Below are 22,564 nucleotides of genomic sequence, written 5' to 3' on the forward strand. Positions count from 1 at the left end.
TTAGTCTCCCGTATTTGTATCACCATTTGGTACTCTTAGTATCTGAATGCGATTAATATTTGCAGTGTGTCTACATTCCATTTTGAATGTTTCCATTCAGCTTATGATGGTTATTAGTGTGATAAGCATAAAGCCTAATGATATGGAAAATTAGTGGTTATTGTGTCTGGACACATTTTTAACAGAAGGAACAGTTTGGATCACTTTCATTTTTTTCATTGCACAAACATGTTTGAGTTGTAGAGGGATGCGTAGTGATTTCAGTTAAATAGTCTTATAGGAGATGCATTTCTGTCTTTACTACATTTTATTGACCTGTACATTTGCTGCAGTTTAAGGCTACTATTAGGGACTCAGATGATCATCTATTATTCAGTGCTTTGATATTTGTATCAGATCACACAGAATAATCTAATATCTTGCAGAGTAGACAAATCTTCTTGTAAATTTGTGGTTCTGCTAGATTGAAGCAGACAACTAATTTCTCCAGAAAACTATTGATGAGCAAGATCATATTTCATTTCGCCAGTGCACCTGGTCGTTCAGTAAGCCATACATCATCCTGTGAGTGTCGTCTCCTGAAAATGGAAACAGAAAATGCTTTGATGAAAGTCTAAGTTTTACTTTGCAAACATTTTCATTTCATTCTCAGATCTAAGCAAGTAGAGATTACGTCCACAGTTTTGAGAAAATGGCAGGGGTTGGTAGCATGAAAGAGTTCTCCACCAGTATTCAGTCTCATTAACATTCTGCCCTTGCAAAGTGAACAATTGCAAGATATCAAGTCGAAAGAACTCCTTGACTTTAACAGGAGCAGAATAAATGATCAATTCCATGGAGTTAGACATTATTAAGAAACTTCTACGGTGTGGCAGGACCATTTATTTGTCCCGTTTTCTGTCTGTTTTCAATTTTATGATTAAAGAAACGTTCAAAGGAGGAGCTTTTCTCTCAGAACTATAAACCTCTTAGATGATGTCCTTTTGTTTTATTCAAGGTTGCAATAATTGCTTTGGCTCTGTCACTGTTTTATAGAGTAAAATAGACCAATTTCCTATTTTGTGTGGCTCAGTATATCCCTTTTATTTTAGGCTTTAAAACCTCTCCAGCTCTTACTTGCAGAGACCTTTTCTGGGGATGCATATTGCTCCTCTGCACCATTATAGAAATCTATTTTACCAGTTATCTCACAATTGCATGGTAATTTGAAATAGTAAAATGAGAAGCAACAAAATGTACTCAAATAAGAGTAGCACTACTTTGACATCTTTCTACTCAAATAAAAGTAAATAGTAGAAATTCAAAATATGACAAGAGTACGAGTAAAAAAGTATTTCTTAAAAGGCTACTCAATCAGAACATCATGAAATGTTACAAGGATTGGGCAGTCAGAAAAAAAGGAATGGGCAAATTCTGGTACAGATAAATAATATTGTTGCAAAATAACGAAAGAAGACATTTTTCCAGTTCATATTTAAGAATATAATACTTATAAAACTAATACATAAGCATGTGTTAGAAAAAGATATGGTGCTTCTACAAACAATAAATAGTGTTTACTGTACTGTCTCGACCTCCAAGTGGCTCAAAAGGTACAACAGAGATATTAGAGCAAAAAAACTTGTCTACAAACAAGATGTTTTGGATTCCTATAAGCTGTAGGTTTGTGTTTATCTCTGGTGCATGTTTGTTATTTAGTGAAGTCACTCATGGTGGGTGGAGAGTCCAGCAATGTGACTCAAGTTGGCAAACTGATACTTCATAATATTACTCAACTAAAACTAAAAAAGATGGTGTGTAGTAAAATTAAACTCTTAAAAGGTTATATTTTTACTCAAGTGAATGTCTCTGAGAAAAAGTTAAGAGAAACTACCCACCTCTGGAAACAGCATATGGTCAAGTATAATTTCAGTTCTTTAGTTTGCAGTAAGGAAACTAAAGACCTGAGATTCTTGCTGCTCTTGGTGACGGCCTGAAAGGTCACGAATGCAGAAGAACAGTAATTACCGGACTAAAAAGACAGCTGATCAATGAGCACTCAAATTACTTGTTACAGCCGAGGTTTGTGGTGTATTGACTTTAGCTGGAGGTTTTCTCTGTTCGCAGTATCAGTCTGGTCTCACCTATAAAATGAACCTCTGCTTTTCTGTTTACTGCATCTTATCATTAAGATCAAACCTCTAAAGAAACTGAAGCTAACTCTACAATAGTTACTTCTTATCATGACAAACACACATTTTCATATCTCGATTACAATGATACATTCACTTCATTGCGTGAATTATCAACTGATGATGGAGCTTTTTAGCAAGCAGCTGTTTATCTTATGCTCATTTAGTTTCATTGCCACCACTCTCAGGAATCAGGATCTTCTTTCTTCAGTCTAAAATATTCGTTTCACACCTGCTCTGAATCACCAAACAGACCGAGAAAGCTAATATGTTGGGAACAGATGGGGGGATAGAAATAATGGAGGATTTAACATATCCTACACAGCAGAGTCAACATTTGACTTTAAAAGGGAAAATTAGTCTTTTGAAATGTCATCCTATTGTATTCCTGAACTTGTAAGTATAGAACTTCCTGTCTGTTTTTTTGTTTTTGTTTTATAATTGCAAGTATATGAATTCTTGATATGCATAGCAATATCAATGTGTGCAATACCGCAAAGGGCTGGTTGGATGGATTATTTGGTTGGTAATGTGGCATTTAAACTCTGTATCCATGTACGCCATATTGAGAAAACCCATCATGTCAATATCCAACAGCAATATTGTGCTGTAACATTTCAGATGAACCTGCAATGCATTTATTTTAATGTTAGAAATATGCCATAAACCTGTTTCAAATAGTTGAAATATCCTCATTTCATCATTTAATTTGAAATAAATGTTTGTCAAACTGCTGTGACTGACTTAAACAAAGGAGATATTGCTGCAACTGAAGCACCAATCAAAAGTCCACTGGACAAAATTCATTAATCACATATAATCAGGCAATATCTTCATGCCGGACTGTTGATCAGCTTCAGACAACAAAAGACATCTACAAGTGACTAAAGTGCACTTGTAGATGATGCGTTTGCTCCACACAGCTTGTTTCAGGAATGCCAGGGGACGATTTGAACAAGACTGCTACATTTCAGCTCCAAGAAAATAAAGGCAGGGAAGAACTTTCTGTGCCTTGCAGAAGAATTCATATCCCATTAAATGTTTTTTTTTCCCCACATCGCCAACTTGCAATTACAAATGTGGAATGGCAGGGGAAAAGGATACACATAAAAAATCTAAACTCTGCTGTGGGCACTTCTATTCTGCCCACTTTTCTCTAATCCCCTAAAAAAATTCAGCTTAGATTAGATTAAGCGGTTTAGTGGTTTATTGAAAAGTTAAAAATTAAAGACAAATTTAGATCATTTTTTTTCTTTTAATATTTAAAATTGTATTACTTCTGCTCTATAATCATTTGGGTTCATCACATTAAACCCCAATAAAATGCATTAAAGTGTCTAATTTGACCAAAGGTGAATTGATTTAGTATGACAGGTGTTTTATATGACATTTCCTAGTGAAGTGAAACAAAAGGCTTAACTCTTAAAATATGTATAGTAACCGAGTTTTGAAAGATAGTAAATGACATAGAATGGCTTTATGGTTTTATGTGGTTAATTTGCCAACCACATAAAACCTTTTCATTCATTAAAAAAAAGTCACATTTATTGTCAAGAAGTGCAGAGGCAATTGGGATTTTGCAACAACTAGAAGTCTTGTTCTCTCCTGCGGCGTTTTATTTTATTTTTTGTTGCTTTTTTTAATATAAATAAAATAAGTAACATGTGGATCTAATTGTTCCAGTTTGAGCAGGACGGTCAGAAAACTTGTGAACATGTCATTAAAAGAACAAAGTCACAGTCAGCATCCCGGTACTTGCATGGAGTCTGAAGAAAATAGTGAATTTGTTGAAAATGTGGAGCGAGCGCGGTGCTGGGCGCAGCCTTAGAGACAGCTTCCTGATGAGCTCACAAGCCTCAGCCTCCTGCTGTCACTTTTTATGCAACACATTGCTCTGATCCTCATGTGACTGCTGTGCATGTGTCTGAAGTTTCTTTTTTTTTTGTCTGAACATAAAAGATGAGTTTTGTGTTACTGCACAGACTCCTGAAATGATCTCTTTCAACTTAACAACTTTTGAAAATGCAAAACATAAAAAAGAATAAAATTTTTTAAAAAAAGGAAACAGTTGGGTTGAACTCTTTAGTGAGTAAATATCACTCTGCCTGTGGTCGTAAACAAGAGGCCACCGGGTACGACATATGGAAAGTGTGACGGTGGCTTAAAGCAGAATGTTTGTGGTATTGTTGTTTTAAGGTTTTGGAGGGACTACACAGACATTTGTAAAATCAGTGTCCCAACGTAGAAATGCTGCATTGAAGTTATCTCTTGTTTCCCTCCAATCGATTCAGCGTGTGCAGTGAGAAGATCAGTGTGCAATGAAAGTCGGTCCTGAAAGCTCCTTTTTAATCCAGAGTTATTGAAGCAGAGCAGATTCTCTTCCCGGCTGCCACTTCAAACGGGTCTTTTCCCTCTTCTCTCCTCCACTCCGGAGCATGCCGGGCTCGTCTTTATGACAGCCTTTAAAGCACTTCATCTGGGGCCTCAGGTAGGGTTTCTACTTCCTGGTTGTCACAGTTATGGCTCATTAAAAAGGAAACTGACTCCCTCTCAGATCTTTATAATGTGTGTAAGTCCTCAGTACTGAAGTTGTCACCCAAGCACATCTTGTCTGAATTAGCATTAACCCAGATAGAGGTCAATGTAATCACAGTCAGATGCTGCACTCATGAACTGAGGTTGTTAATAAAACTACACTTCTGCGGATTCTTCAGTAAAGGGTCGGGGGGGAAAAATGTTAAGAGGAAGGAGCAACATTATAGCAAACCAATACTTCATAAATATGTTGCATCAGTAGGACAAACCTCATTTACATTGTGGTAAAGAACAATTTACGTTGTTCTATAACTCAGTTGAAGTAGAAGAAAGCTTAAAAAAATACAGACAGTTTAAAAAGTCTGTTATTAGTCATTGTGATCCCCTTTCACACATTTGAAATTCTGTCTTATGCTATCTTGACAGATTCATAAAAATGAAGCAAAGAAATGATTTAACTTAAGGGGAGCTGACATGCTTTGAGCAAGAAAGAAACAGATATTACTAATTCAATTAATCCCTTCAACATCAAGGTTTGTCACAAGAAGAGAGACCAAATTTTGTGATTTTGAAATCTGCAATTCAAATTCACTATTTAGTAGAACATGTGATGTTGCTCACACCCAGCAACCTCTAAAGGGCTACTTCACTTAACATGACAACTCTTGCTCCAGTTTTCTTTGAGAATACCTTACATCAGTACAGACTTTAAAACAATTTGACTCCCTCTCCCCAACACAGTCAGTTTTTAAATGCAATGGGAAAACTTCTTGCGTCCAGCTGGCAATAACCGCATTTACATTAATGGCCAAAACTGAGTTGTGCTTGCAGAAAGCTGCTGATGCTGTTGTTATTTAAATTGTGTGATACATCATTTTGGACAGAGCTGAACCAGAGAGATGCAACCCCCCACATTGTTGTCACTTTGCCACATCCGTAACCACTTAAACCAATCATCCTGGAATACCTCTGAGAACAATACAACCTTTACAATGGAGAGAAATATACATTTTTAAACCAAATTCCAGTGAGATGGGAGCTGAAAGCCACTGAGCTCAGGTTATTTACTGAAACAGCTGGATAACTCAAACAGTATGTGTGATTCAATTCATGTAAGTCAAGTTGAAGGTGTCAAAATTTAAACCCCTGCAGTGAGGCAGGACTTCATCAACGCACAATCAAGGCCAACCCTTCATTTGCCAAACAGGAAAGTGTCGCTGATGAGTCTGTTCTTTGTTTTTCTGCAGGGTGTTATTTCTTTACCTGGCAACAAAGTTTCAGAACATCCAACCAGCGGAGATGAAGGAGGGAAATTTCTTTTCGAGGTCATTCCAGGTAAGATCAAAGCTCACTTAATGCCTGTGGGTTTCACTGAGCAGTGATAGTAATGCCAAGTTTCCTCTGAGCTGTATGACACCCCCACCATACGGGATAAATGAAACTGAGTAGTGGAATGTCACACTAGTGCTCTGACAAAAGTGACACGCTATTATGTCTTGTGCTTGTTGCAGATTGTGATGTTTATCTGTCCCTTAATCAACCGTGTTGTGTAAAGCCAGTAGCTCTACAGTAGACATACTCTGCCTTTGTCCCCTGGACCTACAACTAAAACGACTCAGTCCTTTTCAGTGTTAAGGGAAATAGGTCAAATAGAATATCGACCAAACCACATCCTGTGCCACTCAGTTGAAACAAGGCAGCAAACAACACCAAGACATCATTTACTGATTGTTAAGTGTTTACTGCCCAGTGATTCGTTTTTTCACTTTGTGAATTAAAAATACATAAGGCCCTTGTGTTTCTAACATTGTATATTTTTCTTTGGTTGCTTGGACTCTTTGAGAGCAAAGTTGAACCAGGCATGCATTAGACTGACACTAGTCAGTCTAATGTGAAGGCAGTTGGTTGCACCCTGATCCTGACCATTCACCATTTTAGTTAAGAAGAAAACTGGTGTCATGATTTATCACTTAAAATCCCATTAAATTCACAGCCGTGACGTTGCAAAGCCTGAAAATACTTTTCCAAGGCGACACAGACAACTTTGAAAGCGGCAGATTGCGCCATAAACGAAAGTTGGCCTATCCCACTGAGGGCAAGCAAAAGAATCTTTGTAAAGTAAAAATGTCAGAAACGCACGTAGATGCAGCAGAAACAGACACAGCTGTCGCTGTCAGAGAGTAAAGCTGTGCGAAAGCCCAGCAGAAAACACAGGATGTGAGCACCAACCACTTGTTCTTTTTTTGTATCAGTCTGTCCCCTCGGGTGTAACCAGGCGAATACGTCTTAGATGACGCTGACGTGCATGGAGCAAGACTCCTTCTCACATAATTCGTGATCAAACATGTGGTGTGGAAGTGAAAGTGGGCTTATCAGAACAGATACCAACACAGTTCAGGTGTGCTTCGTGTTTTTTGTTTTGTTGTTTTTGTCTACGGCGGTTAAAAGAAGATTCACTTTCCACAGAAATATAGATAATTTTCTGTAGAACTTTCATCCTAAAATTCAAACTTTTATTTCTGATACTTACACAGAAGGAGTTTTACGGATGCCAGAAGCTATGTTTGGATGAATTATCAGAAGCAGCTCCTAAAGATAAGGACTCAAATAAAGATTAAAACTTCAAATATTGTAGATTTAAAAAAAATGTGCAGGTTCTTTTCTGTACAAAAGTAAGCAATTTAACAATTTTTTCTAAATATATTGTAACAAATAACCTCATTATATTGACCCATTTGGTAGATTTTAATTTAATTGAAAACTCTGCTTTTTTCAAGAACTTTATCAAAGAGGGTCTATATATCCATCTATATCAACTATGGAATTATTTTGCCTGAAAATACAGAAATACATGAATTTCTTCTGAGTAGACATGGTAGATCTACTGTAACATGTATTGGTTTAGGGACTTAACAGGGTTTTACACATGCAACATGTTTGCTTTTTAAGTGAGTTGTTGAATTTCAGCAGGGTGTGTACGTTTTTGAGAGTCATGGTGTTTTAATGCCATTTTCTTTCATAACTATTTCTGTGAGAAATGTGTCATTTTCTGTCGATAATCCCCGTTGGTAGTAAGCTGATTTAAGTCACTGTTCACGAGATTAAAGGTTGCTAGCCATTGAAACTTTTGGAGCCTTTTGCTGTAAAAAAAAAAAAAAAAAAAAAAAGGGTCTATTCAAGTCTATCAAAGAACAAAAGTGTCATGTCCTCTGAAAGAGGTGAAAATGGAATTTTTCAAAACAAAATCTGATATTTCTACTTCTCTCCAGTACCAGTTAAAAATACCCCACCTTTGATAACCAACCCTGTGAGCCATCGCAGGTGCAGCACTGACATATTTTAGGTAAAGAAGTGAAACCCCACATGTAACTGTTATGAAACTCGCTATATTAGGCAAAGAATGGCACACAGAGCAATGTGTTCAAATGAGAAGCCACCTTGTGTTTGACATAATTATTAGAGCCGACCCAATGCATGTTTTTATTCATCCCCTTAATTTCAGCACACAGCATCCAAGCTTTGTTCACTTACTCTGATTTTTTTTTTCTCTGAGTGGATTTCAAACAGACTTTAAAAAATGTTATTTATTTTCTAAGGTGAAACATTATTTCTTTATATACAAAGTCCTTTATGTAAAGTGGGGATACCTCACTTCAGTGATATAAAGAACAAGGAAGTATTTTTTTGTGTTCGTTTATATTTTGTGAACATAGATCTTGCAAATAAATTGAAGATACATTTAGAGAGCAAATTATAAACACAAAATTTGATTTCTCTTGAACTACATTAGCAACATTTCAGTTTTTCTCTCTTTATTGCTATAGGAAAATTACAAAAATATGTTTTTGCTTGGAGCCTGGAGTTCACTTCCAATATATAAACACTGGCGTGTCTGTTTCTGAACAATCCCATACATACCATGTCCTCGATGTGATTGAGGCTGATCATTCATGCCACCACCTTGTGTTGAATACCTGCCTGCTAACAGCAGCGCTCTTCCACAGATGCAAGGAGAGGCAGAGCAGCTTCCCCCCAGTTTGCACCAACTTCTGCTCCCCTCACACTGATGAGAATACAAGTACATGACTTGTTATGAGACAGCTCATAAAAGAGTTTAAGAGACGCAAAGACAGCTAATGAAAGGAAAACGTCACACATTTATTCCACTGCTCTAAATGCGGTGCGGCATTTGGGACAAAACTCATACAGACGGGAAGTGGGAGCGGTCGTGAGGGTTTGGGGGGGTGGAAGCTGGAGATCCACAGAGAAGTCCGTTGTCTTCCAGTCAGTTTGGGGGGGATAAATATGCTTCAGGATGACTGCTCCTCAGATTAAAAACATGGCTCTGAATCCTCAGCTGCACTGTAAAGTCTTACCCGCTCTCCTTTGTGCACTGGAGAGAAGCAGGAAAAAAGTTTTGACAAAGCTCACCGAAAACATCTCTGCTACTTTCACTCACCTGCATCAAGAGCTCTCAGATGCTATTTTCATTGCTACCCCTTGTTCACGGTTCCACATCTGGTTGGTGTGTGTTAAACCTGCAGAAATAGGCTAACCACACTGAAAACAATGTTTAGACTGGGAGCATTGTGTCTTTTTTATTTTTAGCTGTGTAACAAAACACAGGCACAACGACTCTTTTATTTGCTCACCTAAAGTAAGACTTGTTTGTGTTTCAGCTATTGTTTTTTTTTTGTTGTTGTTGTTTTGTGGGTTTTTTTTTTTTCCTCTATGCCAACATGTTTGTGCTCAAAATGTAAAATGCGAGGATTTTCCTGCCAGGGTCGATTGTTTGTCATAAAATGTATGCTTTTAAGATGAGGTCTACATTTTAGAAAAAAAAAAGACTAAAACTATATTGATTTATAAATGAACTATTTACTTGATTATCCTCTTAGAAACTCATGTTCTAATAGGATTTTAGAAAAAAAAATACTTTTTTTGTCTTTAATAAACAGGAAGGAATGCCTAGGAAAGATTTCAGATGAGATATTTCTCTTATCAGAAATTCAGATCACAGCTTCCTGCCACTCAAGTTCACTGTGCGCTTTTATCTTCATCTTAATCCTCTAAAGAATGCCAGGACACATCAAGAAGAGGAACCTAAAAGGAACTCCGAACTCTACAGTGAGCAAATAAGGAACACATGATTCAAACCTTTTTATTTTATCATACCGTCAAATGTGAGTGAATAATGACTATTTTCTGCATCCAGTGGTGATCTGAACCATCTTAATGCTGGAAATCATGGTGGGAAACAGCAGCTGAGACATTTTTTTTTTTTTTAGCTCCAGAACATTGCAATAAAAACAGAGCAAAAATAATTTTGCCCATTTTGAATGGAATTGAAATCAGTGGTGATTGGAATTGAAAGGTTATACTGCCCTCATGTGTCTGTTTAGCATATAGCAGTTCTGGTGATTATTTCTAAGTTTGTGAGCAACAGATCCAGCAACAGCAACTTTCAACTCTGGCAGGTTTGAGTAAACAACATTTTCAAGGGGATAACAACAAAACAAACATTTGCAGTAACTGCTAAATTTCATTTTATGGATTTAAGACCATTATTTTTCTTATTTGGCTCTCATTTAGAACCACTGCGAATTTATGACTGTTCTCTCAAGAGAACATTCATGACCAAAGTGGGAAACTTGGCTTCCTAAGATGAAATTTTGTCCAATCAATTGGAATTTAACATGCAAACCCTGAACCTACCTAAGGCTTCTCATTTAAGACTCCCGAGTCTTAGTGAATGATTGTTAGGTTAATGCAACAGATAACTATTGGAGACTGAAGACAGACATGCAATTTTCTAACCACAGACAAGGCTACTGTTTTTAGCAACAAGGTAATTTATAGTCTGGCTAAGCTGGCAGGATGACTGAAAGCACCAGAAGCCGATGATTAAATGATGGATGGAAGAATTTAAATTAAACAAACCACCAGGGGAGACCTTTAATTCTCAGAGCAATTATTCATCTTGTTCAGCGAGAAATATGACAGACTGAGACTATGAAGGAAGCCCATGTGGAGTAGTAAAGAAAACATGAATCTGGCACACTGACATTTAACTGTAAGGATTTATTGAGGTATTTTTCAAATCAACCCATGTGTCATATTAGTTATGGACAATGTGCATTGCTGACACTTACTGCACGGATGTAAATGTGTGTGGCCTTCGAGGTTAGCCTACATAAAAAGGCAAGTGCAGCTTAAATTTTTTGCCATTGCTTATTTATACATTCCGCCACAACCCTACTGCACCATCCTGCACAGTGGAAACTGATTTTAACTACCTGGTGGAACTTTCTCTTTTAATTTGCCTGTGCCGTGTTGAATAAGCACAATTGCCCGGCATACCTGTATCAATTTGTTTTCATTTAACAGCTATGAACGACATTGGTCAAGCTCCTGAAATACCATGAGAATGAAATTAAAGTTATTATCAAGATCTGGAAATTTGAAAGGCGTGCCATATGCTACTGTATTTCAAGGACAAATATTGTGCATAAAAACATGTTTTGATCATTTTACTGTAGTTTACAACAGCCAAATCTTTTAAGATAATATATATATATATATATATATATATATATATATATATATATATATATATATATATATATATATATATATATATATATATATATATATATATATATATATATATATATATATATATATATATATATATTAAGGAACACATGATTATTCATGTGTTCCTTATTATTTCTGTGATTTTACAGTTATGAAACAATAGAAATGTTCTTGATATTATATTTTATGACTAAGTAATGTGGTATATTTGAAGGGTAGTGCTGTGAGGGTACGTTGTTCAAATTGTATTCAATAAGAAAAAAAATATGATGTCTTTTAAAGTCCCACTTCACAGTTGCAGTTACAATATTTCAAAACACAATCGGCTTCGATTAAATCAATCTGGCATAAAATGCGAAAATGAAACAGACAGCATGTTCCAATGGACTGGATTAATGACCAGCCATATGAGTACTTTGGTAATTTAGCAAAAGCAGAAGCATACCAGGTGATTTGAAAAGCAAAATAATACATTTCTAAGACAAAATAATACTAAATTCAGTTGTTAACTAACTTCAGCTACATGTCTTCCAATACTCTGCATCCTTCAAACCTCTGGGATGTCTTTCCACCATGTCCTTGCCAAGTCCTCTCACAATTTGACATTTTCCAAAAGGTTACAAGCTTTTTTTTTTTTCTCTTCAACCTCTTCAGTGTATCGTGTGAGTGGATGTGTTTACTCTTATGCACATTTCATGTTTTCCCAGTGGATACATGAGGTCAACAACCAAGAGAGCTGTATTATGCATCCTCCTTGAGTTTGGCCAAGCACACTGTGCCTGACATTTCTCCTACGCGGCTCCTGGGAAGCTTTAAATCTCTCATCACATCTTAAATGTGTCCTTCAGTGGGAAATACTGCAACACATCACATGTCAGTGCCAGGAAAAAGGGGGGACCTGAGACACATCTGAGCTACCCCAGAAGTAACATTTATAAAGAGCTAAATCTTTACAAAGATGTGCTGCTATGAAGGCAGCAAATGTTTGCTGCTTATCATAAAATCTACTGTTTTATCACAAAACAAACAAGAAGTGTTTTTTTTTTTTTTCCCAAGTCACCCAGTGTTTCATTAGTGACTTTGTCTGCAGGCGTTACGGGGATTGCAGTGGGAGACGTTTGTATTAGCAGCTCACTGATTAGACAAAGAATCTGCAGCCTGATATGAGAGGTTTTAAAATGACAGACATTTATAGATAACAGTGAAATTCAGATTAAACCAGCAAGTAATTCTTAGAGAAATACATTTCTTGAGTTATATTATGAAATGTTGTTTTTTTTTCCAGCTCAAAACTATAGAATGAGTCAAATTGATAGGATATTCAAATTCATAATGTTCAATTTGTTCAAATTAACCTATTTTCGTTTCTAATCTGCATTATATTTTCACACATCACTTTCTGTGTTGATCCATTTTTTTTTTTTTTTGGCACAAGTTAAAATCTTGTCATTTAATCACATCTGAAAATACATTGTAGATACAACTGTGGCAAAGCTTTACACAGGTTCATTATGTATGTTACAACAACAAAATAAAATGGTGCCAAAGTTTGATTTTCAACATATTCTGGTGCAAAATGTGTTAAGGTAAAAGCAAAGTACCTTTTAAAGACAACAGCAGAATTATTCACGCTGAACCATATCTCCTGAGGTTTCTGTAGGAGGTCACCAGATCCTCTTTTTACCGTCAAAGGGGTTAAAGTCCCTGATTTTGAAATACCATATCTCTCTTAATGTGAATCTAGATTCATAATCTCAGTATTATTTCAAGCTTTATTTTAGGTTCATGAAAATAATGTGAAATCCTTTAAAAAAAAAAACTTTGCTACCTTCACCACAATTACAGTTAAACATATCCTTTGGGCCATGACTTGGTCAATCTTGTTATGAATCACAGTATTAACGTTTGGGGTTTTACATGAAAAGTGATTACTGCAGAATTTGTAAACACGGTAAAGAGAGTAACATATCAGGACGCTAATAGCATATAAACATAGCAACATAGCTTTTTAGCGTCAAAGTCAGAGCTTAAATTGATCTCCCTAAAACTTGGGAAACATCTAATCAGAGATAAACAACAGCTGTGGTTTATGTTCACACAGATTTGTGTTCAGATTCAAACTGAAGCTTGTCCAGATCTTTGCCATACATAAAGGGTTAATTAGGGGTGAACAGCTTGTCAGCATTTGAAGCTAAAGCTCCTGCTGTCGGCGTAGAAGGTGCTGTCAGTTTAAATTACGAGCCTCTGAATCTATATAGTTCTGCTTACCGTAAGTAAGGGCTATTTGCAGGCCTTGTTGCCAAGCATGGGTTCAGACCAGATACTGGAGACAGAGGGAAAAGAATTGGAGATTTGGATTTCTATGGACAATTAAGCATTTGCAGAGAGTGGTTGTGTGGTCTTTGACTTGAAATCTAATTTGAAATGACAAAGATCAAATATTGTAAGCTCAGAAAATATTTACTAATAGGATTTATGTGTTAATGGATTGGCTTTTGATCAATTGCCTGAAATGATTGTCATGTTTTTTGTTGTTTTTTTTTTTCGCAATGAAAAACATCTTTGAACATTCACAGCAGATGAACTGCAGACAGTCTGTTGACCAATTAGATTGGTGGGAAGTGCAACAAGAATACGGCTGTAAATCAAGCATGGTGCCAACAGGTACTGTATGTCTGCAAGAGGTCTGAGCAGACTTACTGTAAGTGAGGGACACTCAATAAAATCCAGTGGTAGCATTATGTGACACATTTTGTCTTGTACATGAAGCCAAAGTTAGCAGTCCAAAATGTCCCAGAAAGCCAGGTGCTGGATCCAAAGGGAGACTCCGGTGTTTGGGGTTGTGGCTTTGCTTGGCTTTGGACTCTAAGGCTGGTTTTCCTTGATGTGGTTTTTTTAAGCTGATTTAGTATGAGCAACCTATCATGAGAAGAAACAAGCTTAGGCTGCTGAAAATAATATGTACTTCCAATTATCAGGGTAAAACTGGCACATTTTTGTTCTGTAAAAAAAAAAAAAAAAAGTTGATTCAAAAGGCAGCAACATGATAATCTTAATTTCATTTGGTTGTGTGGGTTAGATAAAGACCAAGACCAGGTTTTTAAGGCATCTCACAGAAGGTGCTTTGGATATTTGGGCTGCCATTGCTGCAGCTGGAAACTGTTAGTCATCATAGTCTGTACATAGTTGGCATGCTTTTAATGAGCAGGTTGACTAAAGAGTGCACTGGTCTCCATGAAAAGGACAGCTTCTGTGTGGGGAATGTTCACACACCGCTCATTAAAGTTGAATATGAAAAGTGTTCAGTTCTCTGTAACAACACTTACCTGCAGAAGAGTCAGGGACTGACAGGGAAACAAATCAGCTATGGCAATAAAGTCGAAAAAAAGTTTCATAATTAGTTATTTCACTTTTCATTTTTATGAAGGTTATTTTATTTCCTGCATGGTGGCACAGATGTTAGCACTGTTACTTTGCAGCATGAAGGTCCTCAGTTTGAATCCTGGGTCAGGGTCCATGTGGAGTTTGCATATAATCTTTTCATTTGACCAAAATGTGACTGTTTTTAATAACTGGAATAAATACTGATATTTTGGAGTGGCCCAGCCAAAGTCCTGGCTTGAGTCTGACAGAGAATCTGAAGAGAGAGCCAAACGTCGCTGTAGTGGTAAGACTTGGATCTCATTACAAAACATAAATTCTCAAAAATACCAATGGAGGCATGCAAAGAGCTGGTCAGCAATTATAAGAAGGGGCTGATTGCTGTGATGGTAATAAAAGTTTGCACAGAGTGTAAATAACTTGCAATATTTTTTTGCAACAAATAAAAACCGAAACGTTTCATCTGAGCAGTGTGACTTAAAGGTGCCAAGAGGTTAACTCAGACGCTGAGTGACACTACATAAAACTTACTGCTGACACCTGCTCAAGCAAAAATAGTTTGATCATTACGGTAATGGCGTTACTATTTTTGCTGTAAGAGAGTGACTGGTTTAATGTTGTTACCTCCCATAAAACCACACTGGTTTACTGGCATCAAGCTAAGGTCTCTTTTACCAGCTTGTAATGTGTTCATTAGCGTGTTTCTGCAGTGCCTGATAATCATCAACTCATAAAACACTCTTGGCTCATAACATTAAGAGCCAATGTACAAGTACAAGTACAAGTACAAGCATTGTCACAAGTACAATGGTTGTACTTGTGACAGATTGTCATATTGCAAAAATTTGAACGAGATGTTGAAATAATTTACCCAACTTACACGTTGTGCCTTTGCAAAAAATATTTACACCCTTGAATTTCATAACAGTGTGTCATGTTACAGCCACAAAGTTGCAGTAGATTCCCTGATGAGCCGAGATGAACATGTATCTTTGTGACCCTTCATGCAGAACGCTACAGCATGTACGGCATAAACTGAACACTTCACGTCACTTTGAATTTATAAACTGGTGGTGGCAGCATTATACCAGGCATAATCAATGGCAATGCTGAAAAAGAATTGTTCCAGAGATCTTACAAAACAGATGAGATTCATGCAAAGTGAAAATAGCAGCGTGACATACAACCAGGGTTACGAAGGAAAGCAGCTTCACGTGTAGATACTTAAGTCCAGGTCTGTGTTCAATTGAGAATTAGTGACAAAACTCTTCAGAATAACTGCAAAACCACTTGCAGAATTTAAGCTCTCCTGCAAATGTGTTTCAAAATGTTAGTGTCTGGCTGGCAGAGATATAGAAAACTTGCGGGCATATTTAGATGTTTTGTCAGATTTATTGTCAGTTTTTTATTTTGGCAAATATGTGCCTGAGCCTCCAAATTATAAAATATTTTGTGTTGGTCTGTGACACACAATCCTAGCTATATTAATTTAAAATTGTTATTCTAATGTAAAAAAAAAAAAAAAAAAAAGAAGAGAAAGGAAATTCTAAGTAATGTGTTGTCTACAACAACAATAACATCTTGGGATTCCTGTGTTGTCTTATTCTTATGAATAGTCTTACAAAGTTACTTAAGAATTTTAAAAAAAATTTTCTTTTGAATCAATCTCACTTTTCAGCAACATTAGAAGGATATTTCCCTTGACGTGTTTTATGTTTGGTGCAAGTTTGGTCATTTAGGAGCCCACAGAGTGAACCTCAGGACGAATCCAATCAAATGTCTCATCTAAGACACTCTTCCCTTTGAGTTTTTGTAAGTCTAAAAAGTGCTGCTATTGAAAACGGTTAGCGACAAGAAGCAGGTTGTTCATTCTATCCAAACAATACGCTGCATACCTCTCGTATGTTTAAAATATTCGCCTCTTTCTCATGGAAACAGTATTCCAGACTGTCTTCCTCCTCCTGGTTTGTGTCCATGCGTCACTATTACAGCATGGGACGTATGGAAACACTGGGGTCTGAAAGCACTGCAGGCCGGAGGGAGTTAAGAACAGGACAGGAAGCTCAGAGGCTTTCATAACAGCCTTATTGAGGAGATCGGCATTTGACATGTCGCATTCCAATCTTCACTATCAGCCTCCTGCTTAGACCTCCATACATGACCCCTGACCCCCGCATGTATCGAGTTGGCCCAGTCTGGAGAAGAAATAGGTAAGAGAACCCTCCACGACTGCAGGGTTTCTGGTTCACAGTCTGTTTGTCTGATGGGAACTCTTGATGTGGACGTCCAGACGATCGGTATGTAAACAAGTTTTTCTTTTCCTCTCTGGATAAATATTTAGATGTCTCCACATCCAGCTGCTTTGGTTCTCTGAATGAAAACAAAATACAGCAGTGTTGGCGTTACGTCCTCCCGGGATCAGGCTGTTTAATGGATGCCGGTGATTTGAGGCTCAGATGTAAGAGTTTAGAAGACAGATAAGCAGCTCATTAAAGACCTTTCATCCAAAGAGAAAAGCCAGCGTCTCAGGGCTTCCTGGCCAACAGTAGCAACTGCCTTGCCGACCCCGAACGGCAGTATTTATAGAGCACTGCGGATGAGTCATTTGGCCGAGTGCCCTCCCTTCGTTCACCAGATTTACAGATCCCCACTTTGGGGAGGGCAGCTTGATTTATGATACTCCCACCTCCTTCCAAACCCGTTACCTCCCACCCATCTCGCTTCCTTCAGAAAAGAGCAGACACACCATCTTTTGCCTTCAGCTTCCACTCACCGATGCGTCTTTTCTGTGCGTGGCCCAGAAATATGCTTTCTCTGCTTTTTCCTTCAGCAAAAGTTTAGAGGGACGACTCACCGAGAGGCAGACTGACTACCCTCAGCCTGACCTCTCCTTGCTCTGCTGCTGAGCGACGTATCGCCACGACCTGCCGTTGACTTGGACAAAAAAAATTGTGGGGAGGAAAAAAAAAAAAAAAAAAAAAAGAAAGTTGTGAGAGCCTGAGGGAGAAGAAGGCAGGGGAGGAGAAGCTTATGTAGCATTTTAGAAGAAACAAGCAAAGATAAACGTGCAATATTTGTGGCTTAGAGCAGGAACAGATGAAGAAGCGGCACCTGGGGGGCAGCGGTCAGCAGCGAGAGCGTGGCTTTTTCACCCTCAAGCCCAAGCTGAGAAGGGGGCAGGTCCACATATGCTCCCTATGGATGTTAACTCCAATCCAGGTGTGTCCTTTTTGCATTGTTGAATACTGAAAGAAATGCAGTCTTCTTTCAAGATGGCTGAATTATTGCTTTCCACTGTTTTAAAAATTGGTTGCGACTAAAGGAAATTAGCTTTCATGGTATATTTCACAACTGTTTGGACTTTTCTCAGCGGCTAACAAGGGTCAGCAACTGATGCATCAAGTCTATAACTAGATTATCATTGACTGTAAAAACACAAAGGAAGCAAAATATTTTTATTTCTTAATATGCAACACAAAAACAAGTGAAACTGTCAACCAGACTTGTTGCTACCTAATAAACTGTCACATTTTTTTCATGAGCAGATCATTTACACTCAACAAGAGTCAACGAGGCAACAGTGTAGCAACCCTCTCACAGCCAGCTGACCGGCAGTGCAATGCAAGCTGGAGCTGGGTCAGTGCTGGCTTAGTTATCGCTTCCAAGCCAGACTCTGTCACATCTTTCATTAATATTAACTCCAAGCCTCAGAAAAATGTTATGTTTGTAAAAGTTTCACATTGTTAACTAATTCCTTTTTCACTCAACATAACCTATAAATGTGCATTGTGAATGTTTTACCGGCCTAGACCTGCCAGCATTCATGCAACATTAAAATTCCCAATTTACTGACATTTTTAAAAGCCGTACTCTTAAGTAGCCTGTTAACGCATCACCGCAATTTAAACATAGCAAGAAAAACAACAAAGCTCCTTGAAAGTTTTCATGTTATCCAAGCGTCATTAATTTTTGTGGCTCTAAAAATTAACTTTAGTCTGAAATGTCTCCCACTCGAAGAAAACCTCTGCTCTCAAAACTGCATTCTCATGACAGAGTCGAATTTCACTCCTGCTTGGCTGCTCGCGGCAAGATAACAGAACAAACTGCTGAATTCATCGCTCCCAGCCTGCCTGTAAATCCATCCCAGTAGAGATGTTCTCATGCGAAAAATCTGAAGCAACAGACGGCTGAGGAAACAGGCAGGAGTAAATCTGTTTCAGACAGAACGTTGGAGGGGGAACGGGATTTGATGGGGATGTGGAAAGCAAAGAGAGGAGGAAAGAAAATTGAGGTCGAAAACAATAAACGGCGCAAAATCACTTGCGTATAATTTTGTAATAACTGAATTTTTATGCACGTCTTTTTTTCAATGCAAGACTGATGAGAATCTGAAAGCATAAAAAAAATATCTGTCATCAACAAACTCTATTAAAATTAGAGTTTAAGGTCTGCAGAATGAGGTCAGTGGCGAATTTATTGAAATATGTTTCGGAATATATGTCCCCTTATTGGAGGAAAAACAAATAATGACTTTTTACAAACAACAGCTGGGTGATGAAATCCAAAATATAACTTAGTTCACAAGGTCAAATTTAACTGAAGAGTTAAGAAGTTGGTAAATTTGGGACATTGTTTACACCGTGTTCCAAATTATTATGCAAATATGATTAAAGTGTCATAAAGATTAAACTTTTTGTTGTGCATGCTGTTCATATCAAAACATTTTGTTTTTAAGGGGAGCTTTGTTCAATAAAATTTGATTTATACTGTAACAATTTATGACTTGAAAATTATACTGACCATCGTTTGCATTGACCATTTAAGAAAATCGAAGAAAATGTCACTTACATAATAATTTGGAACACGGCGTAATGCACTTAACAAACCGAACAACCTGAAAATGTATCAAAAGAATATAGTTGGGACAGTTTTACAATAATATCACCACAGCAGTGACCAGTAAAAGAGATGGTAGAAAAAAACCAACCTCCATCATTCATATTATATTGATTTCCAAATGTAATTTTGTCACATTCTGGAAATGCTGAACGCTAGTACAATCCTAAGCACTTTACCAAGACCTTTTACTCAACATCAAAAATATTTCAGTGTAAACTGCTTTTGTGATTGGGAAATTAGCTAGTGTTTGGTTAGTGTTAGAGCAATCTTTTTCAGAGTAGGTTATCTGGGAGGATAGTTCTCTGAATGAGGTCAGCCTGGAGAGACAGGAGAGTTTCTCCAGACGACACTCACCAGTCAGAGCGGGGCCAAGACCAAAGTGTGTTTCTGTGTTCTTAAAACAACTCCAGTATGAAAAATATCATAGCACTATCTTAAAGTTTTTCCATGTGCATATGAACTCCATCTTGATGTTACTCAGCCTGAATGGATACTAAATGAAACTAAATTCACCACAGGCCCCTAGATTTGGACCTTTTTGGGTTGACCATATAAAAGCCATATCAAATCAAGTTATTGTAAGCCTTATTATGCTGTTTGGTAGGTCTCAAATGCTTAATAAGAAAAGCAATTCCCCTTTGTCCCTTGGTTTGTATAAACAATTAATATGGTGCCGGGCCACATATAATCCCACAATAATTTGTAGTCCATGTTTTCATCCTGTTTCCTATCCCATGAGCGAATTCTGCCATAAAACTTTTCATTCCATTACATTTTCTAGATAGTATTTTACAAGACACTGACTGCTTACATCCATTCCACAAAACCTTACTGTGAGAAAAAAAAACAACAACAATCCCTTTAAGTAAAAGATTAATCTTTAAAGCTAAAGTGCTTTCCAAATATTCAGCACAGAGAGAAAACACCGCCACCAGCATTTATCTGTCTCTGCTCCACCACCCGAAATCCTTCTCTTCAATCACACTCGCCTTCAACTACCTTCTCTACACAGCAGTCATTTTCGTTCAGCGGCGTTTTGACTGGTGATGTCACAGAAAATTATAAGAAGTGGCAACGTGTACAGAACTGCTGCCATGACCAAAATGAAAACATGCTTACTTTCCCTAAGCTAAAATCTGTTGGAAGGTTTTTTTTTTTGCTTTGACATTTCACAGAAACAGATGATATTAAGCTTCGACGCAGAGGCCTCTACTCTGGAGACACATCCTAATTTAATGCGTCATGTTTTACCTCACCAGTCACTACAAAGAAAGTGATGTAATGGAAGGCCCATAAATGTTGGGATGATTGATAAACATCACTGAGATTTACCTCTTCTTGTAATCAAAAATAATGCTCCCTCACGGTGGGTGTTTCAATCTCCCAGAGCAATAATGCTAATGGAAAAAGTTGATTAATGCTTTAGTGTCACATGACCGGAGTGAGTTTATTAAGAAAACCAAACGAGTGCTTTGACTGAAAATCATGTTTTTCATAGCTTGTATAGTTAGAAAGCTAGTCTTTCTGACTGTGGGGGGGGGGGGGGGGGAGGAAGGCTAGTTAGTTGTTAGTCACAGCAGACCAGAAGTGAGGTTATCCCTGTGTGAGAGGTTCAAAGAGCTCCAGAAAGGGCTGCCACAGCCTAGCAATTTGGTTTGTGGAGAGTGCAGGTGTGCATCTACCCTGAAGCGCTCATCAGTGCTGAAAGGCGATATTACAAGGTATTATTAGGTGAAGAAGCAGATACTTTTTCAAGTCCTCTTGTTTTATTGTCTGGTGGGAAATGAGAGAGTTCACTCCCTTCTTCAGATGCAAGGCTCATCTCTGTCTGTTTAATTTACAATCAGCAATGTATCTAAGAAACCCTTCAGATGTGTGAATGTAGATTAAAAAGAATTTTTTTTTTTCATCTGTTCTTTTTTTTATTCTTACTTACATTGCGTACACATTGAATAAATTTAGAAAGCTCCCTAGCCCGATACTATTCAGCTGTTTTGTCTCATACTTATTGTTTATTATTACTTTTCATTCAACTTTCAAAAGTTGAATGAAAAGTTTGTATAAATGAGTTTGCATGTTCTGGTATTCCTAAAAGAGAACTTGTGAAAAAATTGTGAAAATTGGCAGAAGATGGTAAAAGCCTCACTGTATAACTGTGGTTTTTATCAACGGGCTTATTGTTAGAATATTATTCATTACTCAGGGAACTTTTGTTGTTGTGGCTCGTAATAGTCAATGTGTGTGCAACTTCATTAGGAAAACTTATTATTCTTCTCATGTAATCATCTGCCACAAAACCACAGAAGAAACAAAATCCCTGAATGCTAATAAATAATCCCCAATTTAATACTGTGTCATTTGCATCCCAGTGAACAAGTAGAAACAGAATGGACAATTCGACAAGCTATGCTGTACATAACATTGATGTGGAGATTTCATTTTGTCTCTGATAATTATTTTAAAGACAGTATGGTTAATATCATGTTAGAAAGATTTTCCCCAAATACGAACATTTAAGATGTTTTTCCTGTTGAGTTAAGTTGTAATCCAAGAATTTTAGCACGTTTTTTTATTATTTATTTTTTGTTTTTGTGGCATATTTACAACCCTTTTATTTTCTTGTTGGTTTTGCCTTACTTTGCTTTTTATTTTGTTTGAGTCCTTTTCATTTTGGGCATCCCGCTCTAGCAGAGTGTGCTTTTTTGCTTCAACGTATAAGTTTGCTCTTCATTTGCCTGTCATCTTCAAATACTTACATGTTGCTTCCTCGATCAAATCTTCTTCCATTTCATTAGCAGCCAGTGAAATGTAAGACGGCCTGTAAAACCCCGTCAGAATGTTGCAGTTCATGATAGAGCTCGTTTTTATTGCACTTCTGTGACTGTTTTGTGTTTATTGTGCACAACTTAAGTTACAAGTTTGTTGCTTTGGGCCAAGTCTGAGCAGTGGGTTCACTTTCTAAAGTGGAAATTGAAACCCCT

General features: G+C 37.3%; 1 protein-coding gene across 4 annotated transcripts in view; it reads left to right on the plus strand.

The window, feature by feature from the left end:
• arhgap24 (Rho GTPase activating protein 24) overlaps nucleotides 1–22,564 on the plus strand; it is a 59,334-nt gene that overhangs the window by 16,250 nt on the left and 20,520 nt on the right. For 3 of the 4 annotated variants that reach the window (XM_055052272.1, XM_055052271.1, XM_055052279.1), the window contains exon 3: nucleotides 5,954–6,041. In XM_055052272.1, the coding sequence (XP_054908247.1) occupies nucleotides 5,954–6,041 (88 nt within the window). Of the gene's footprint in view, nucleotides 1–5,953; nucleotides 6,042–17,285; nucleotides 17,904–22,564 lie in introns of those variants that run through there. The other variant, XM_055052274.1, reaches the window with a different exon arrangement.

The sequence above is a fragment of the Poeciliopsis prolifica genome, unplaced genomic scaffold (assembly GCF_027474105.1).
Source record: "Poeciliopsis prolifica strain line A6 unplaced genomic scaffold, Auburn_PproV2 SCAFFOLD035, whole genome shotgun sequence".
Classification (NCBI taxonomy): domain Eukaryota; kingdom Metazoa; phylum Chordata; class Actinopteri; order Cyprinodontiformes; family Poeciliidae; genus Poeciliopsis; species Poeciliopsis prolifica.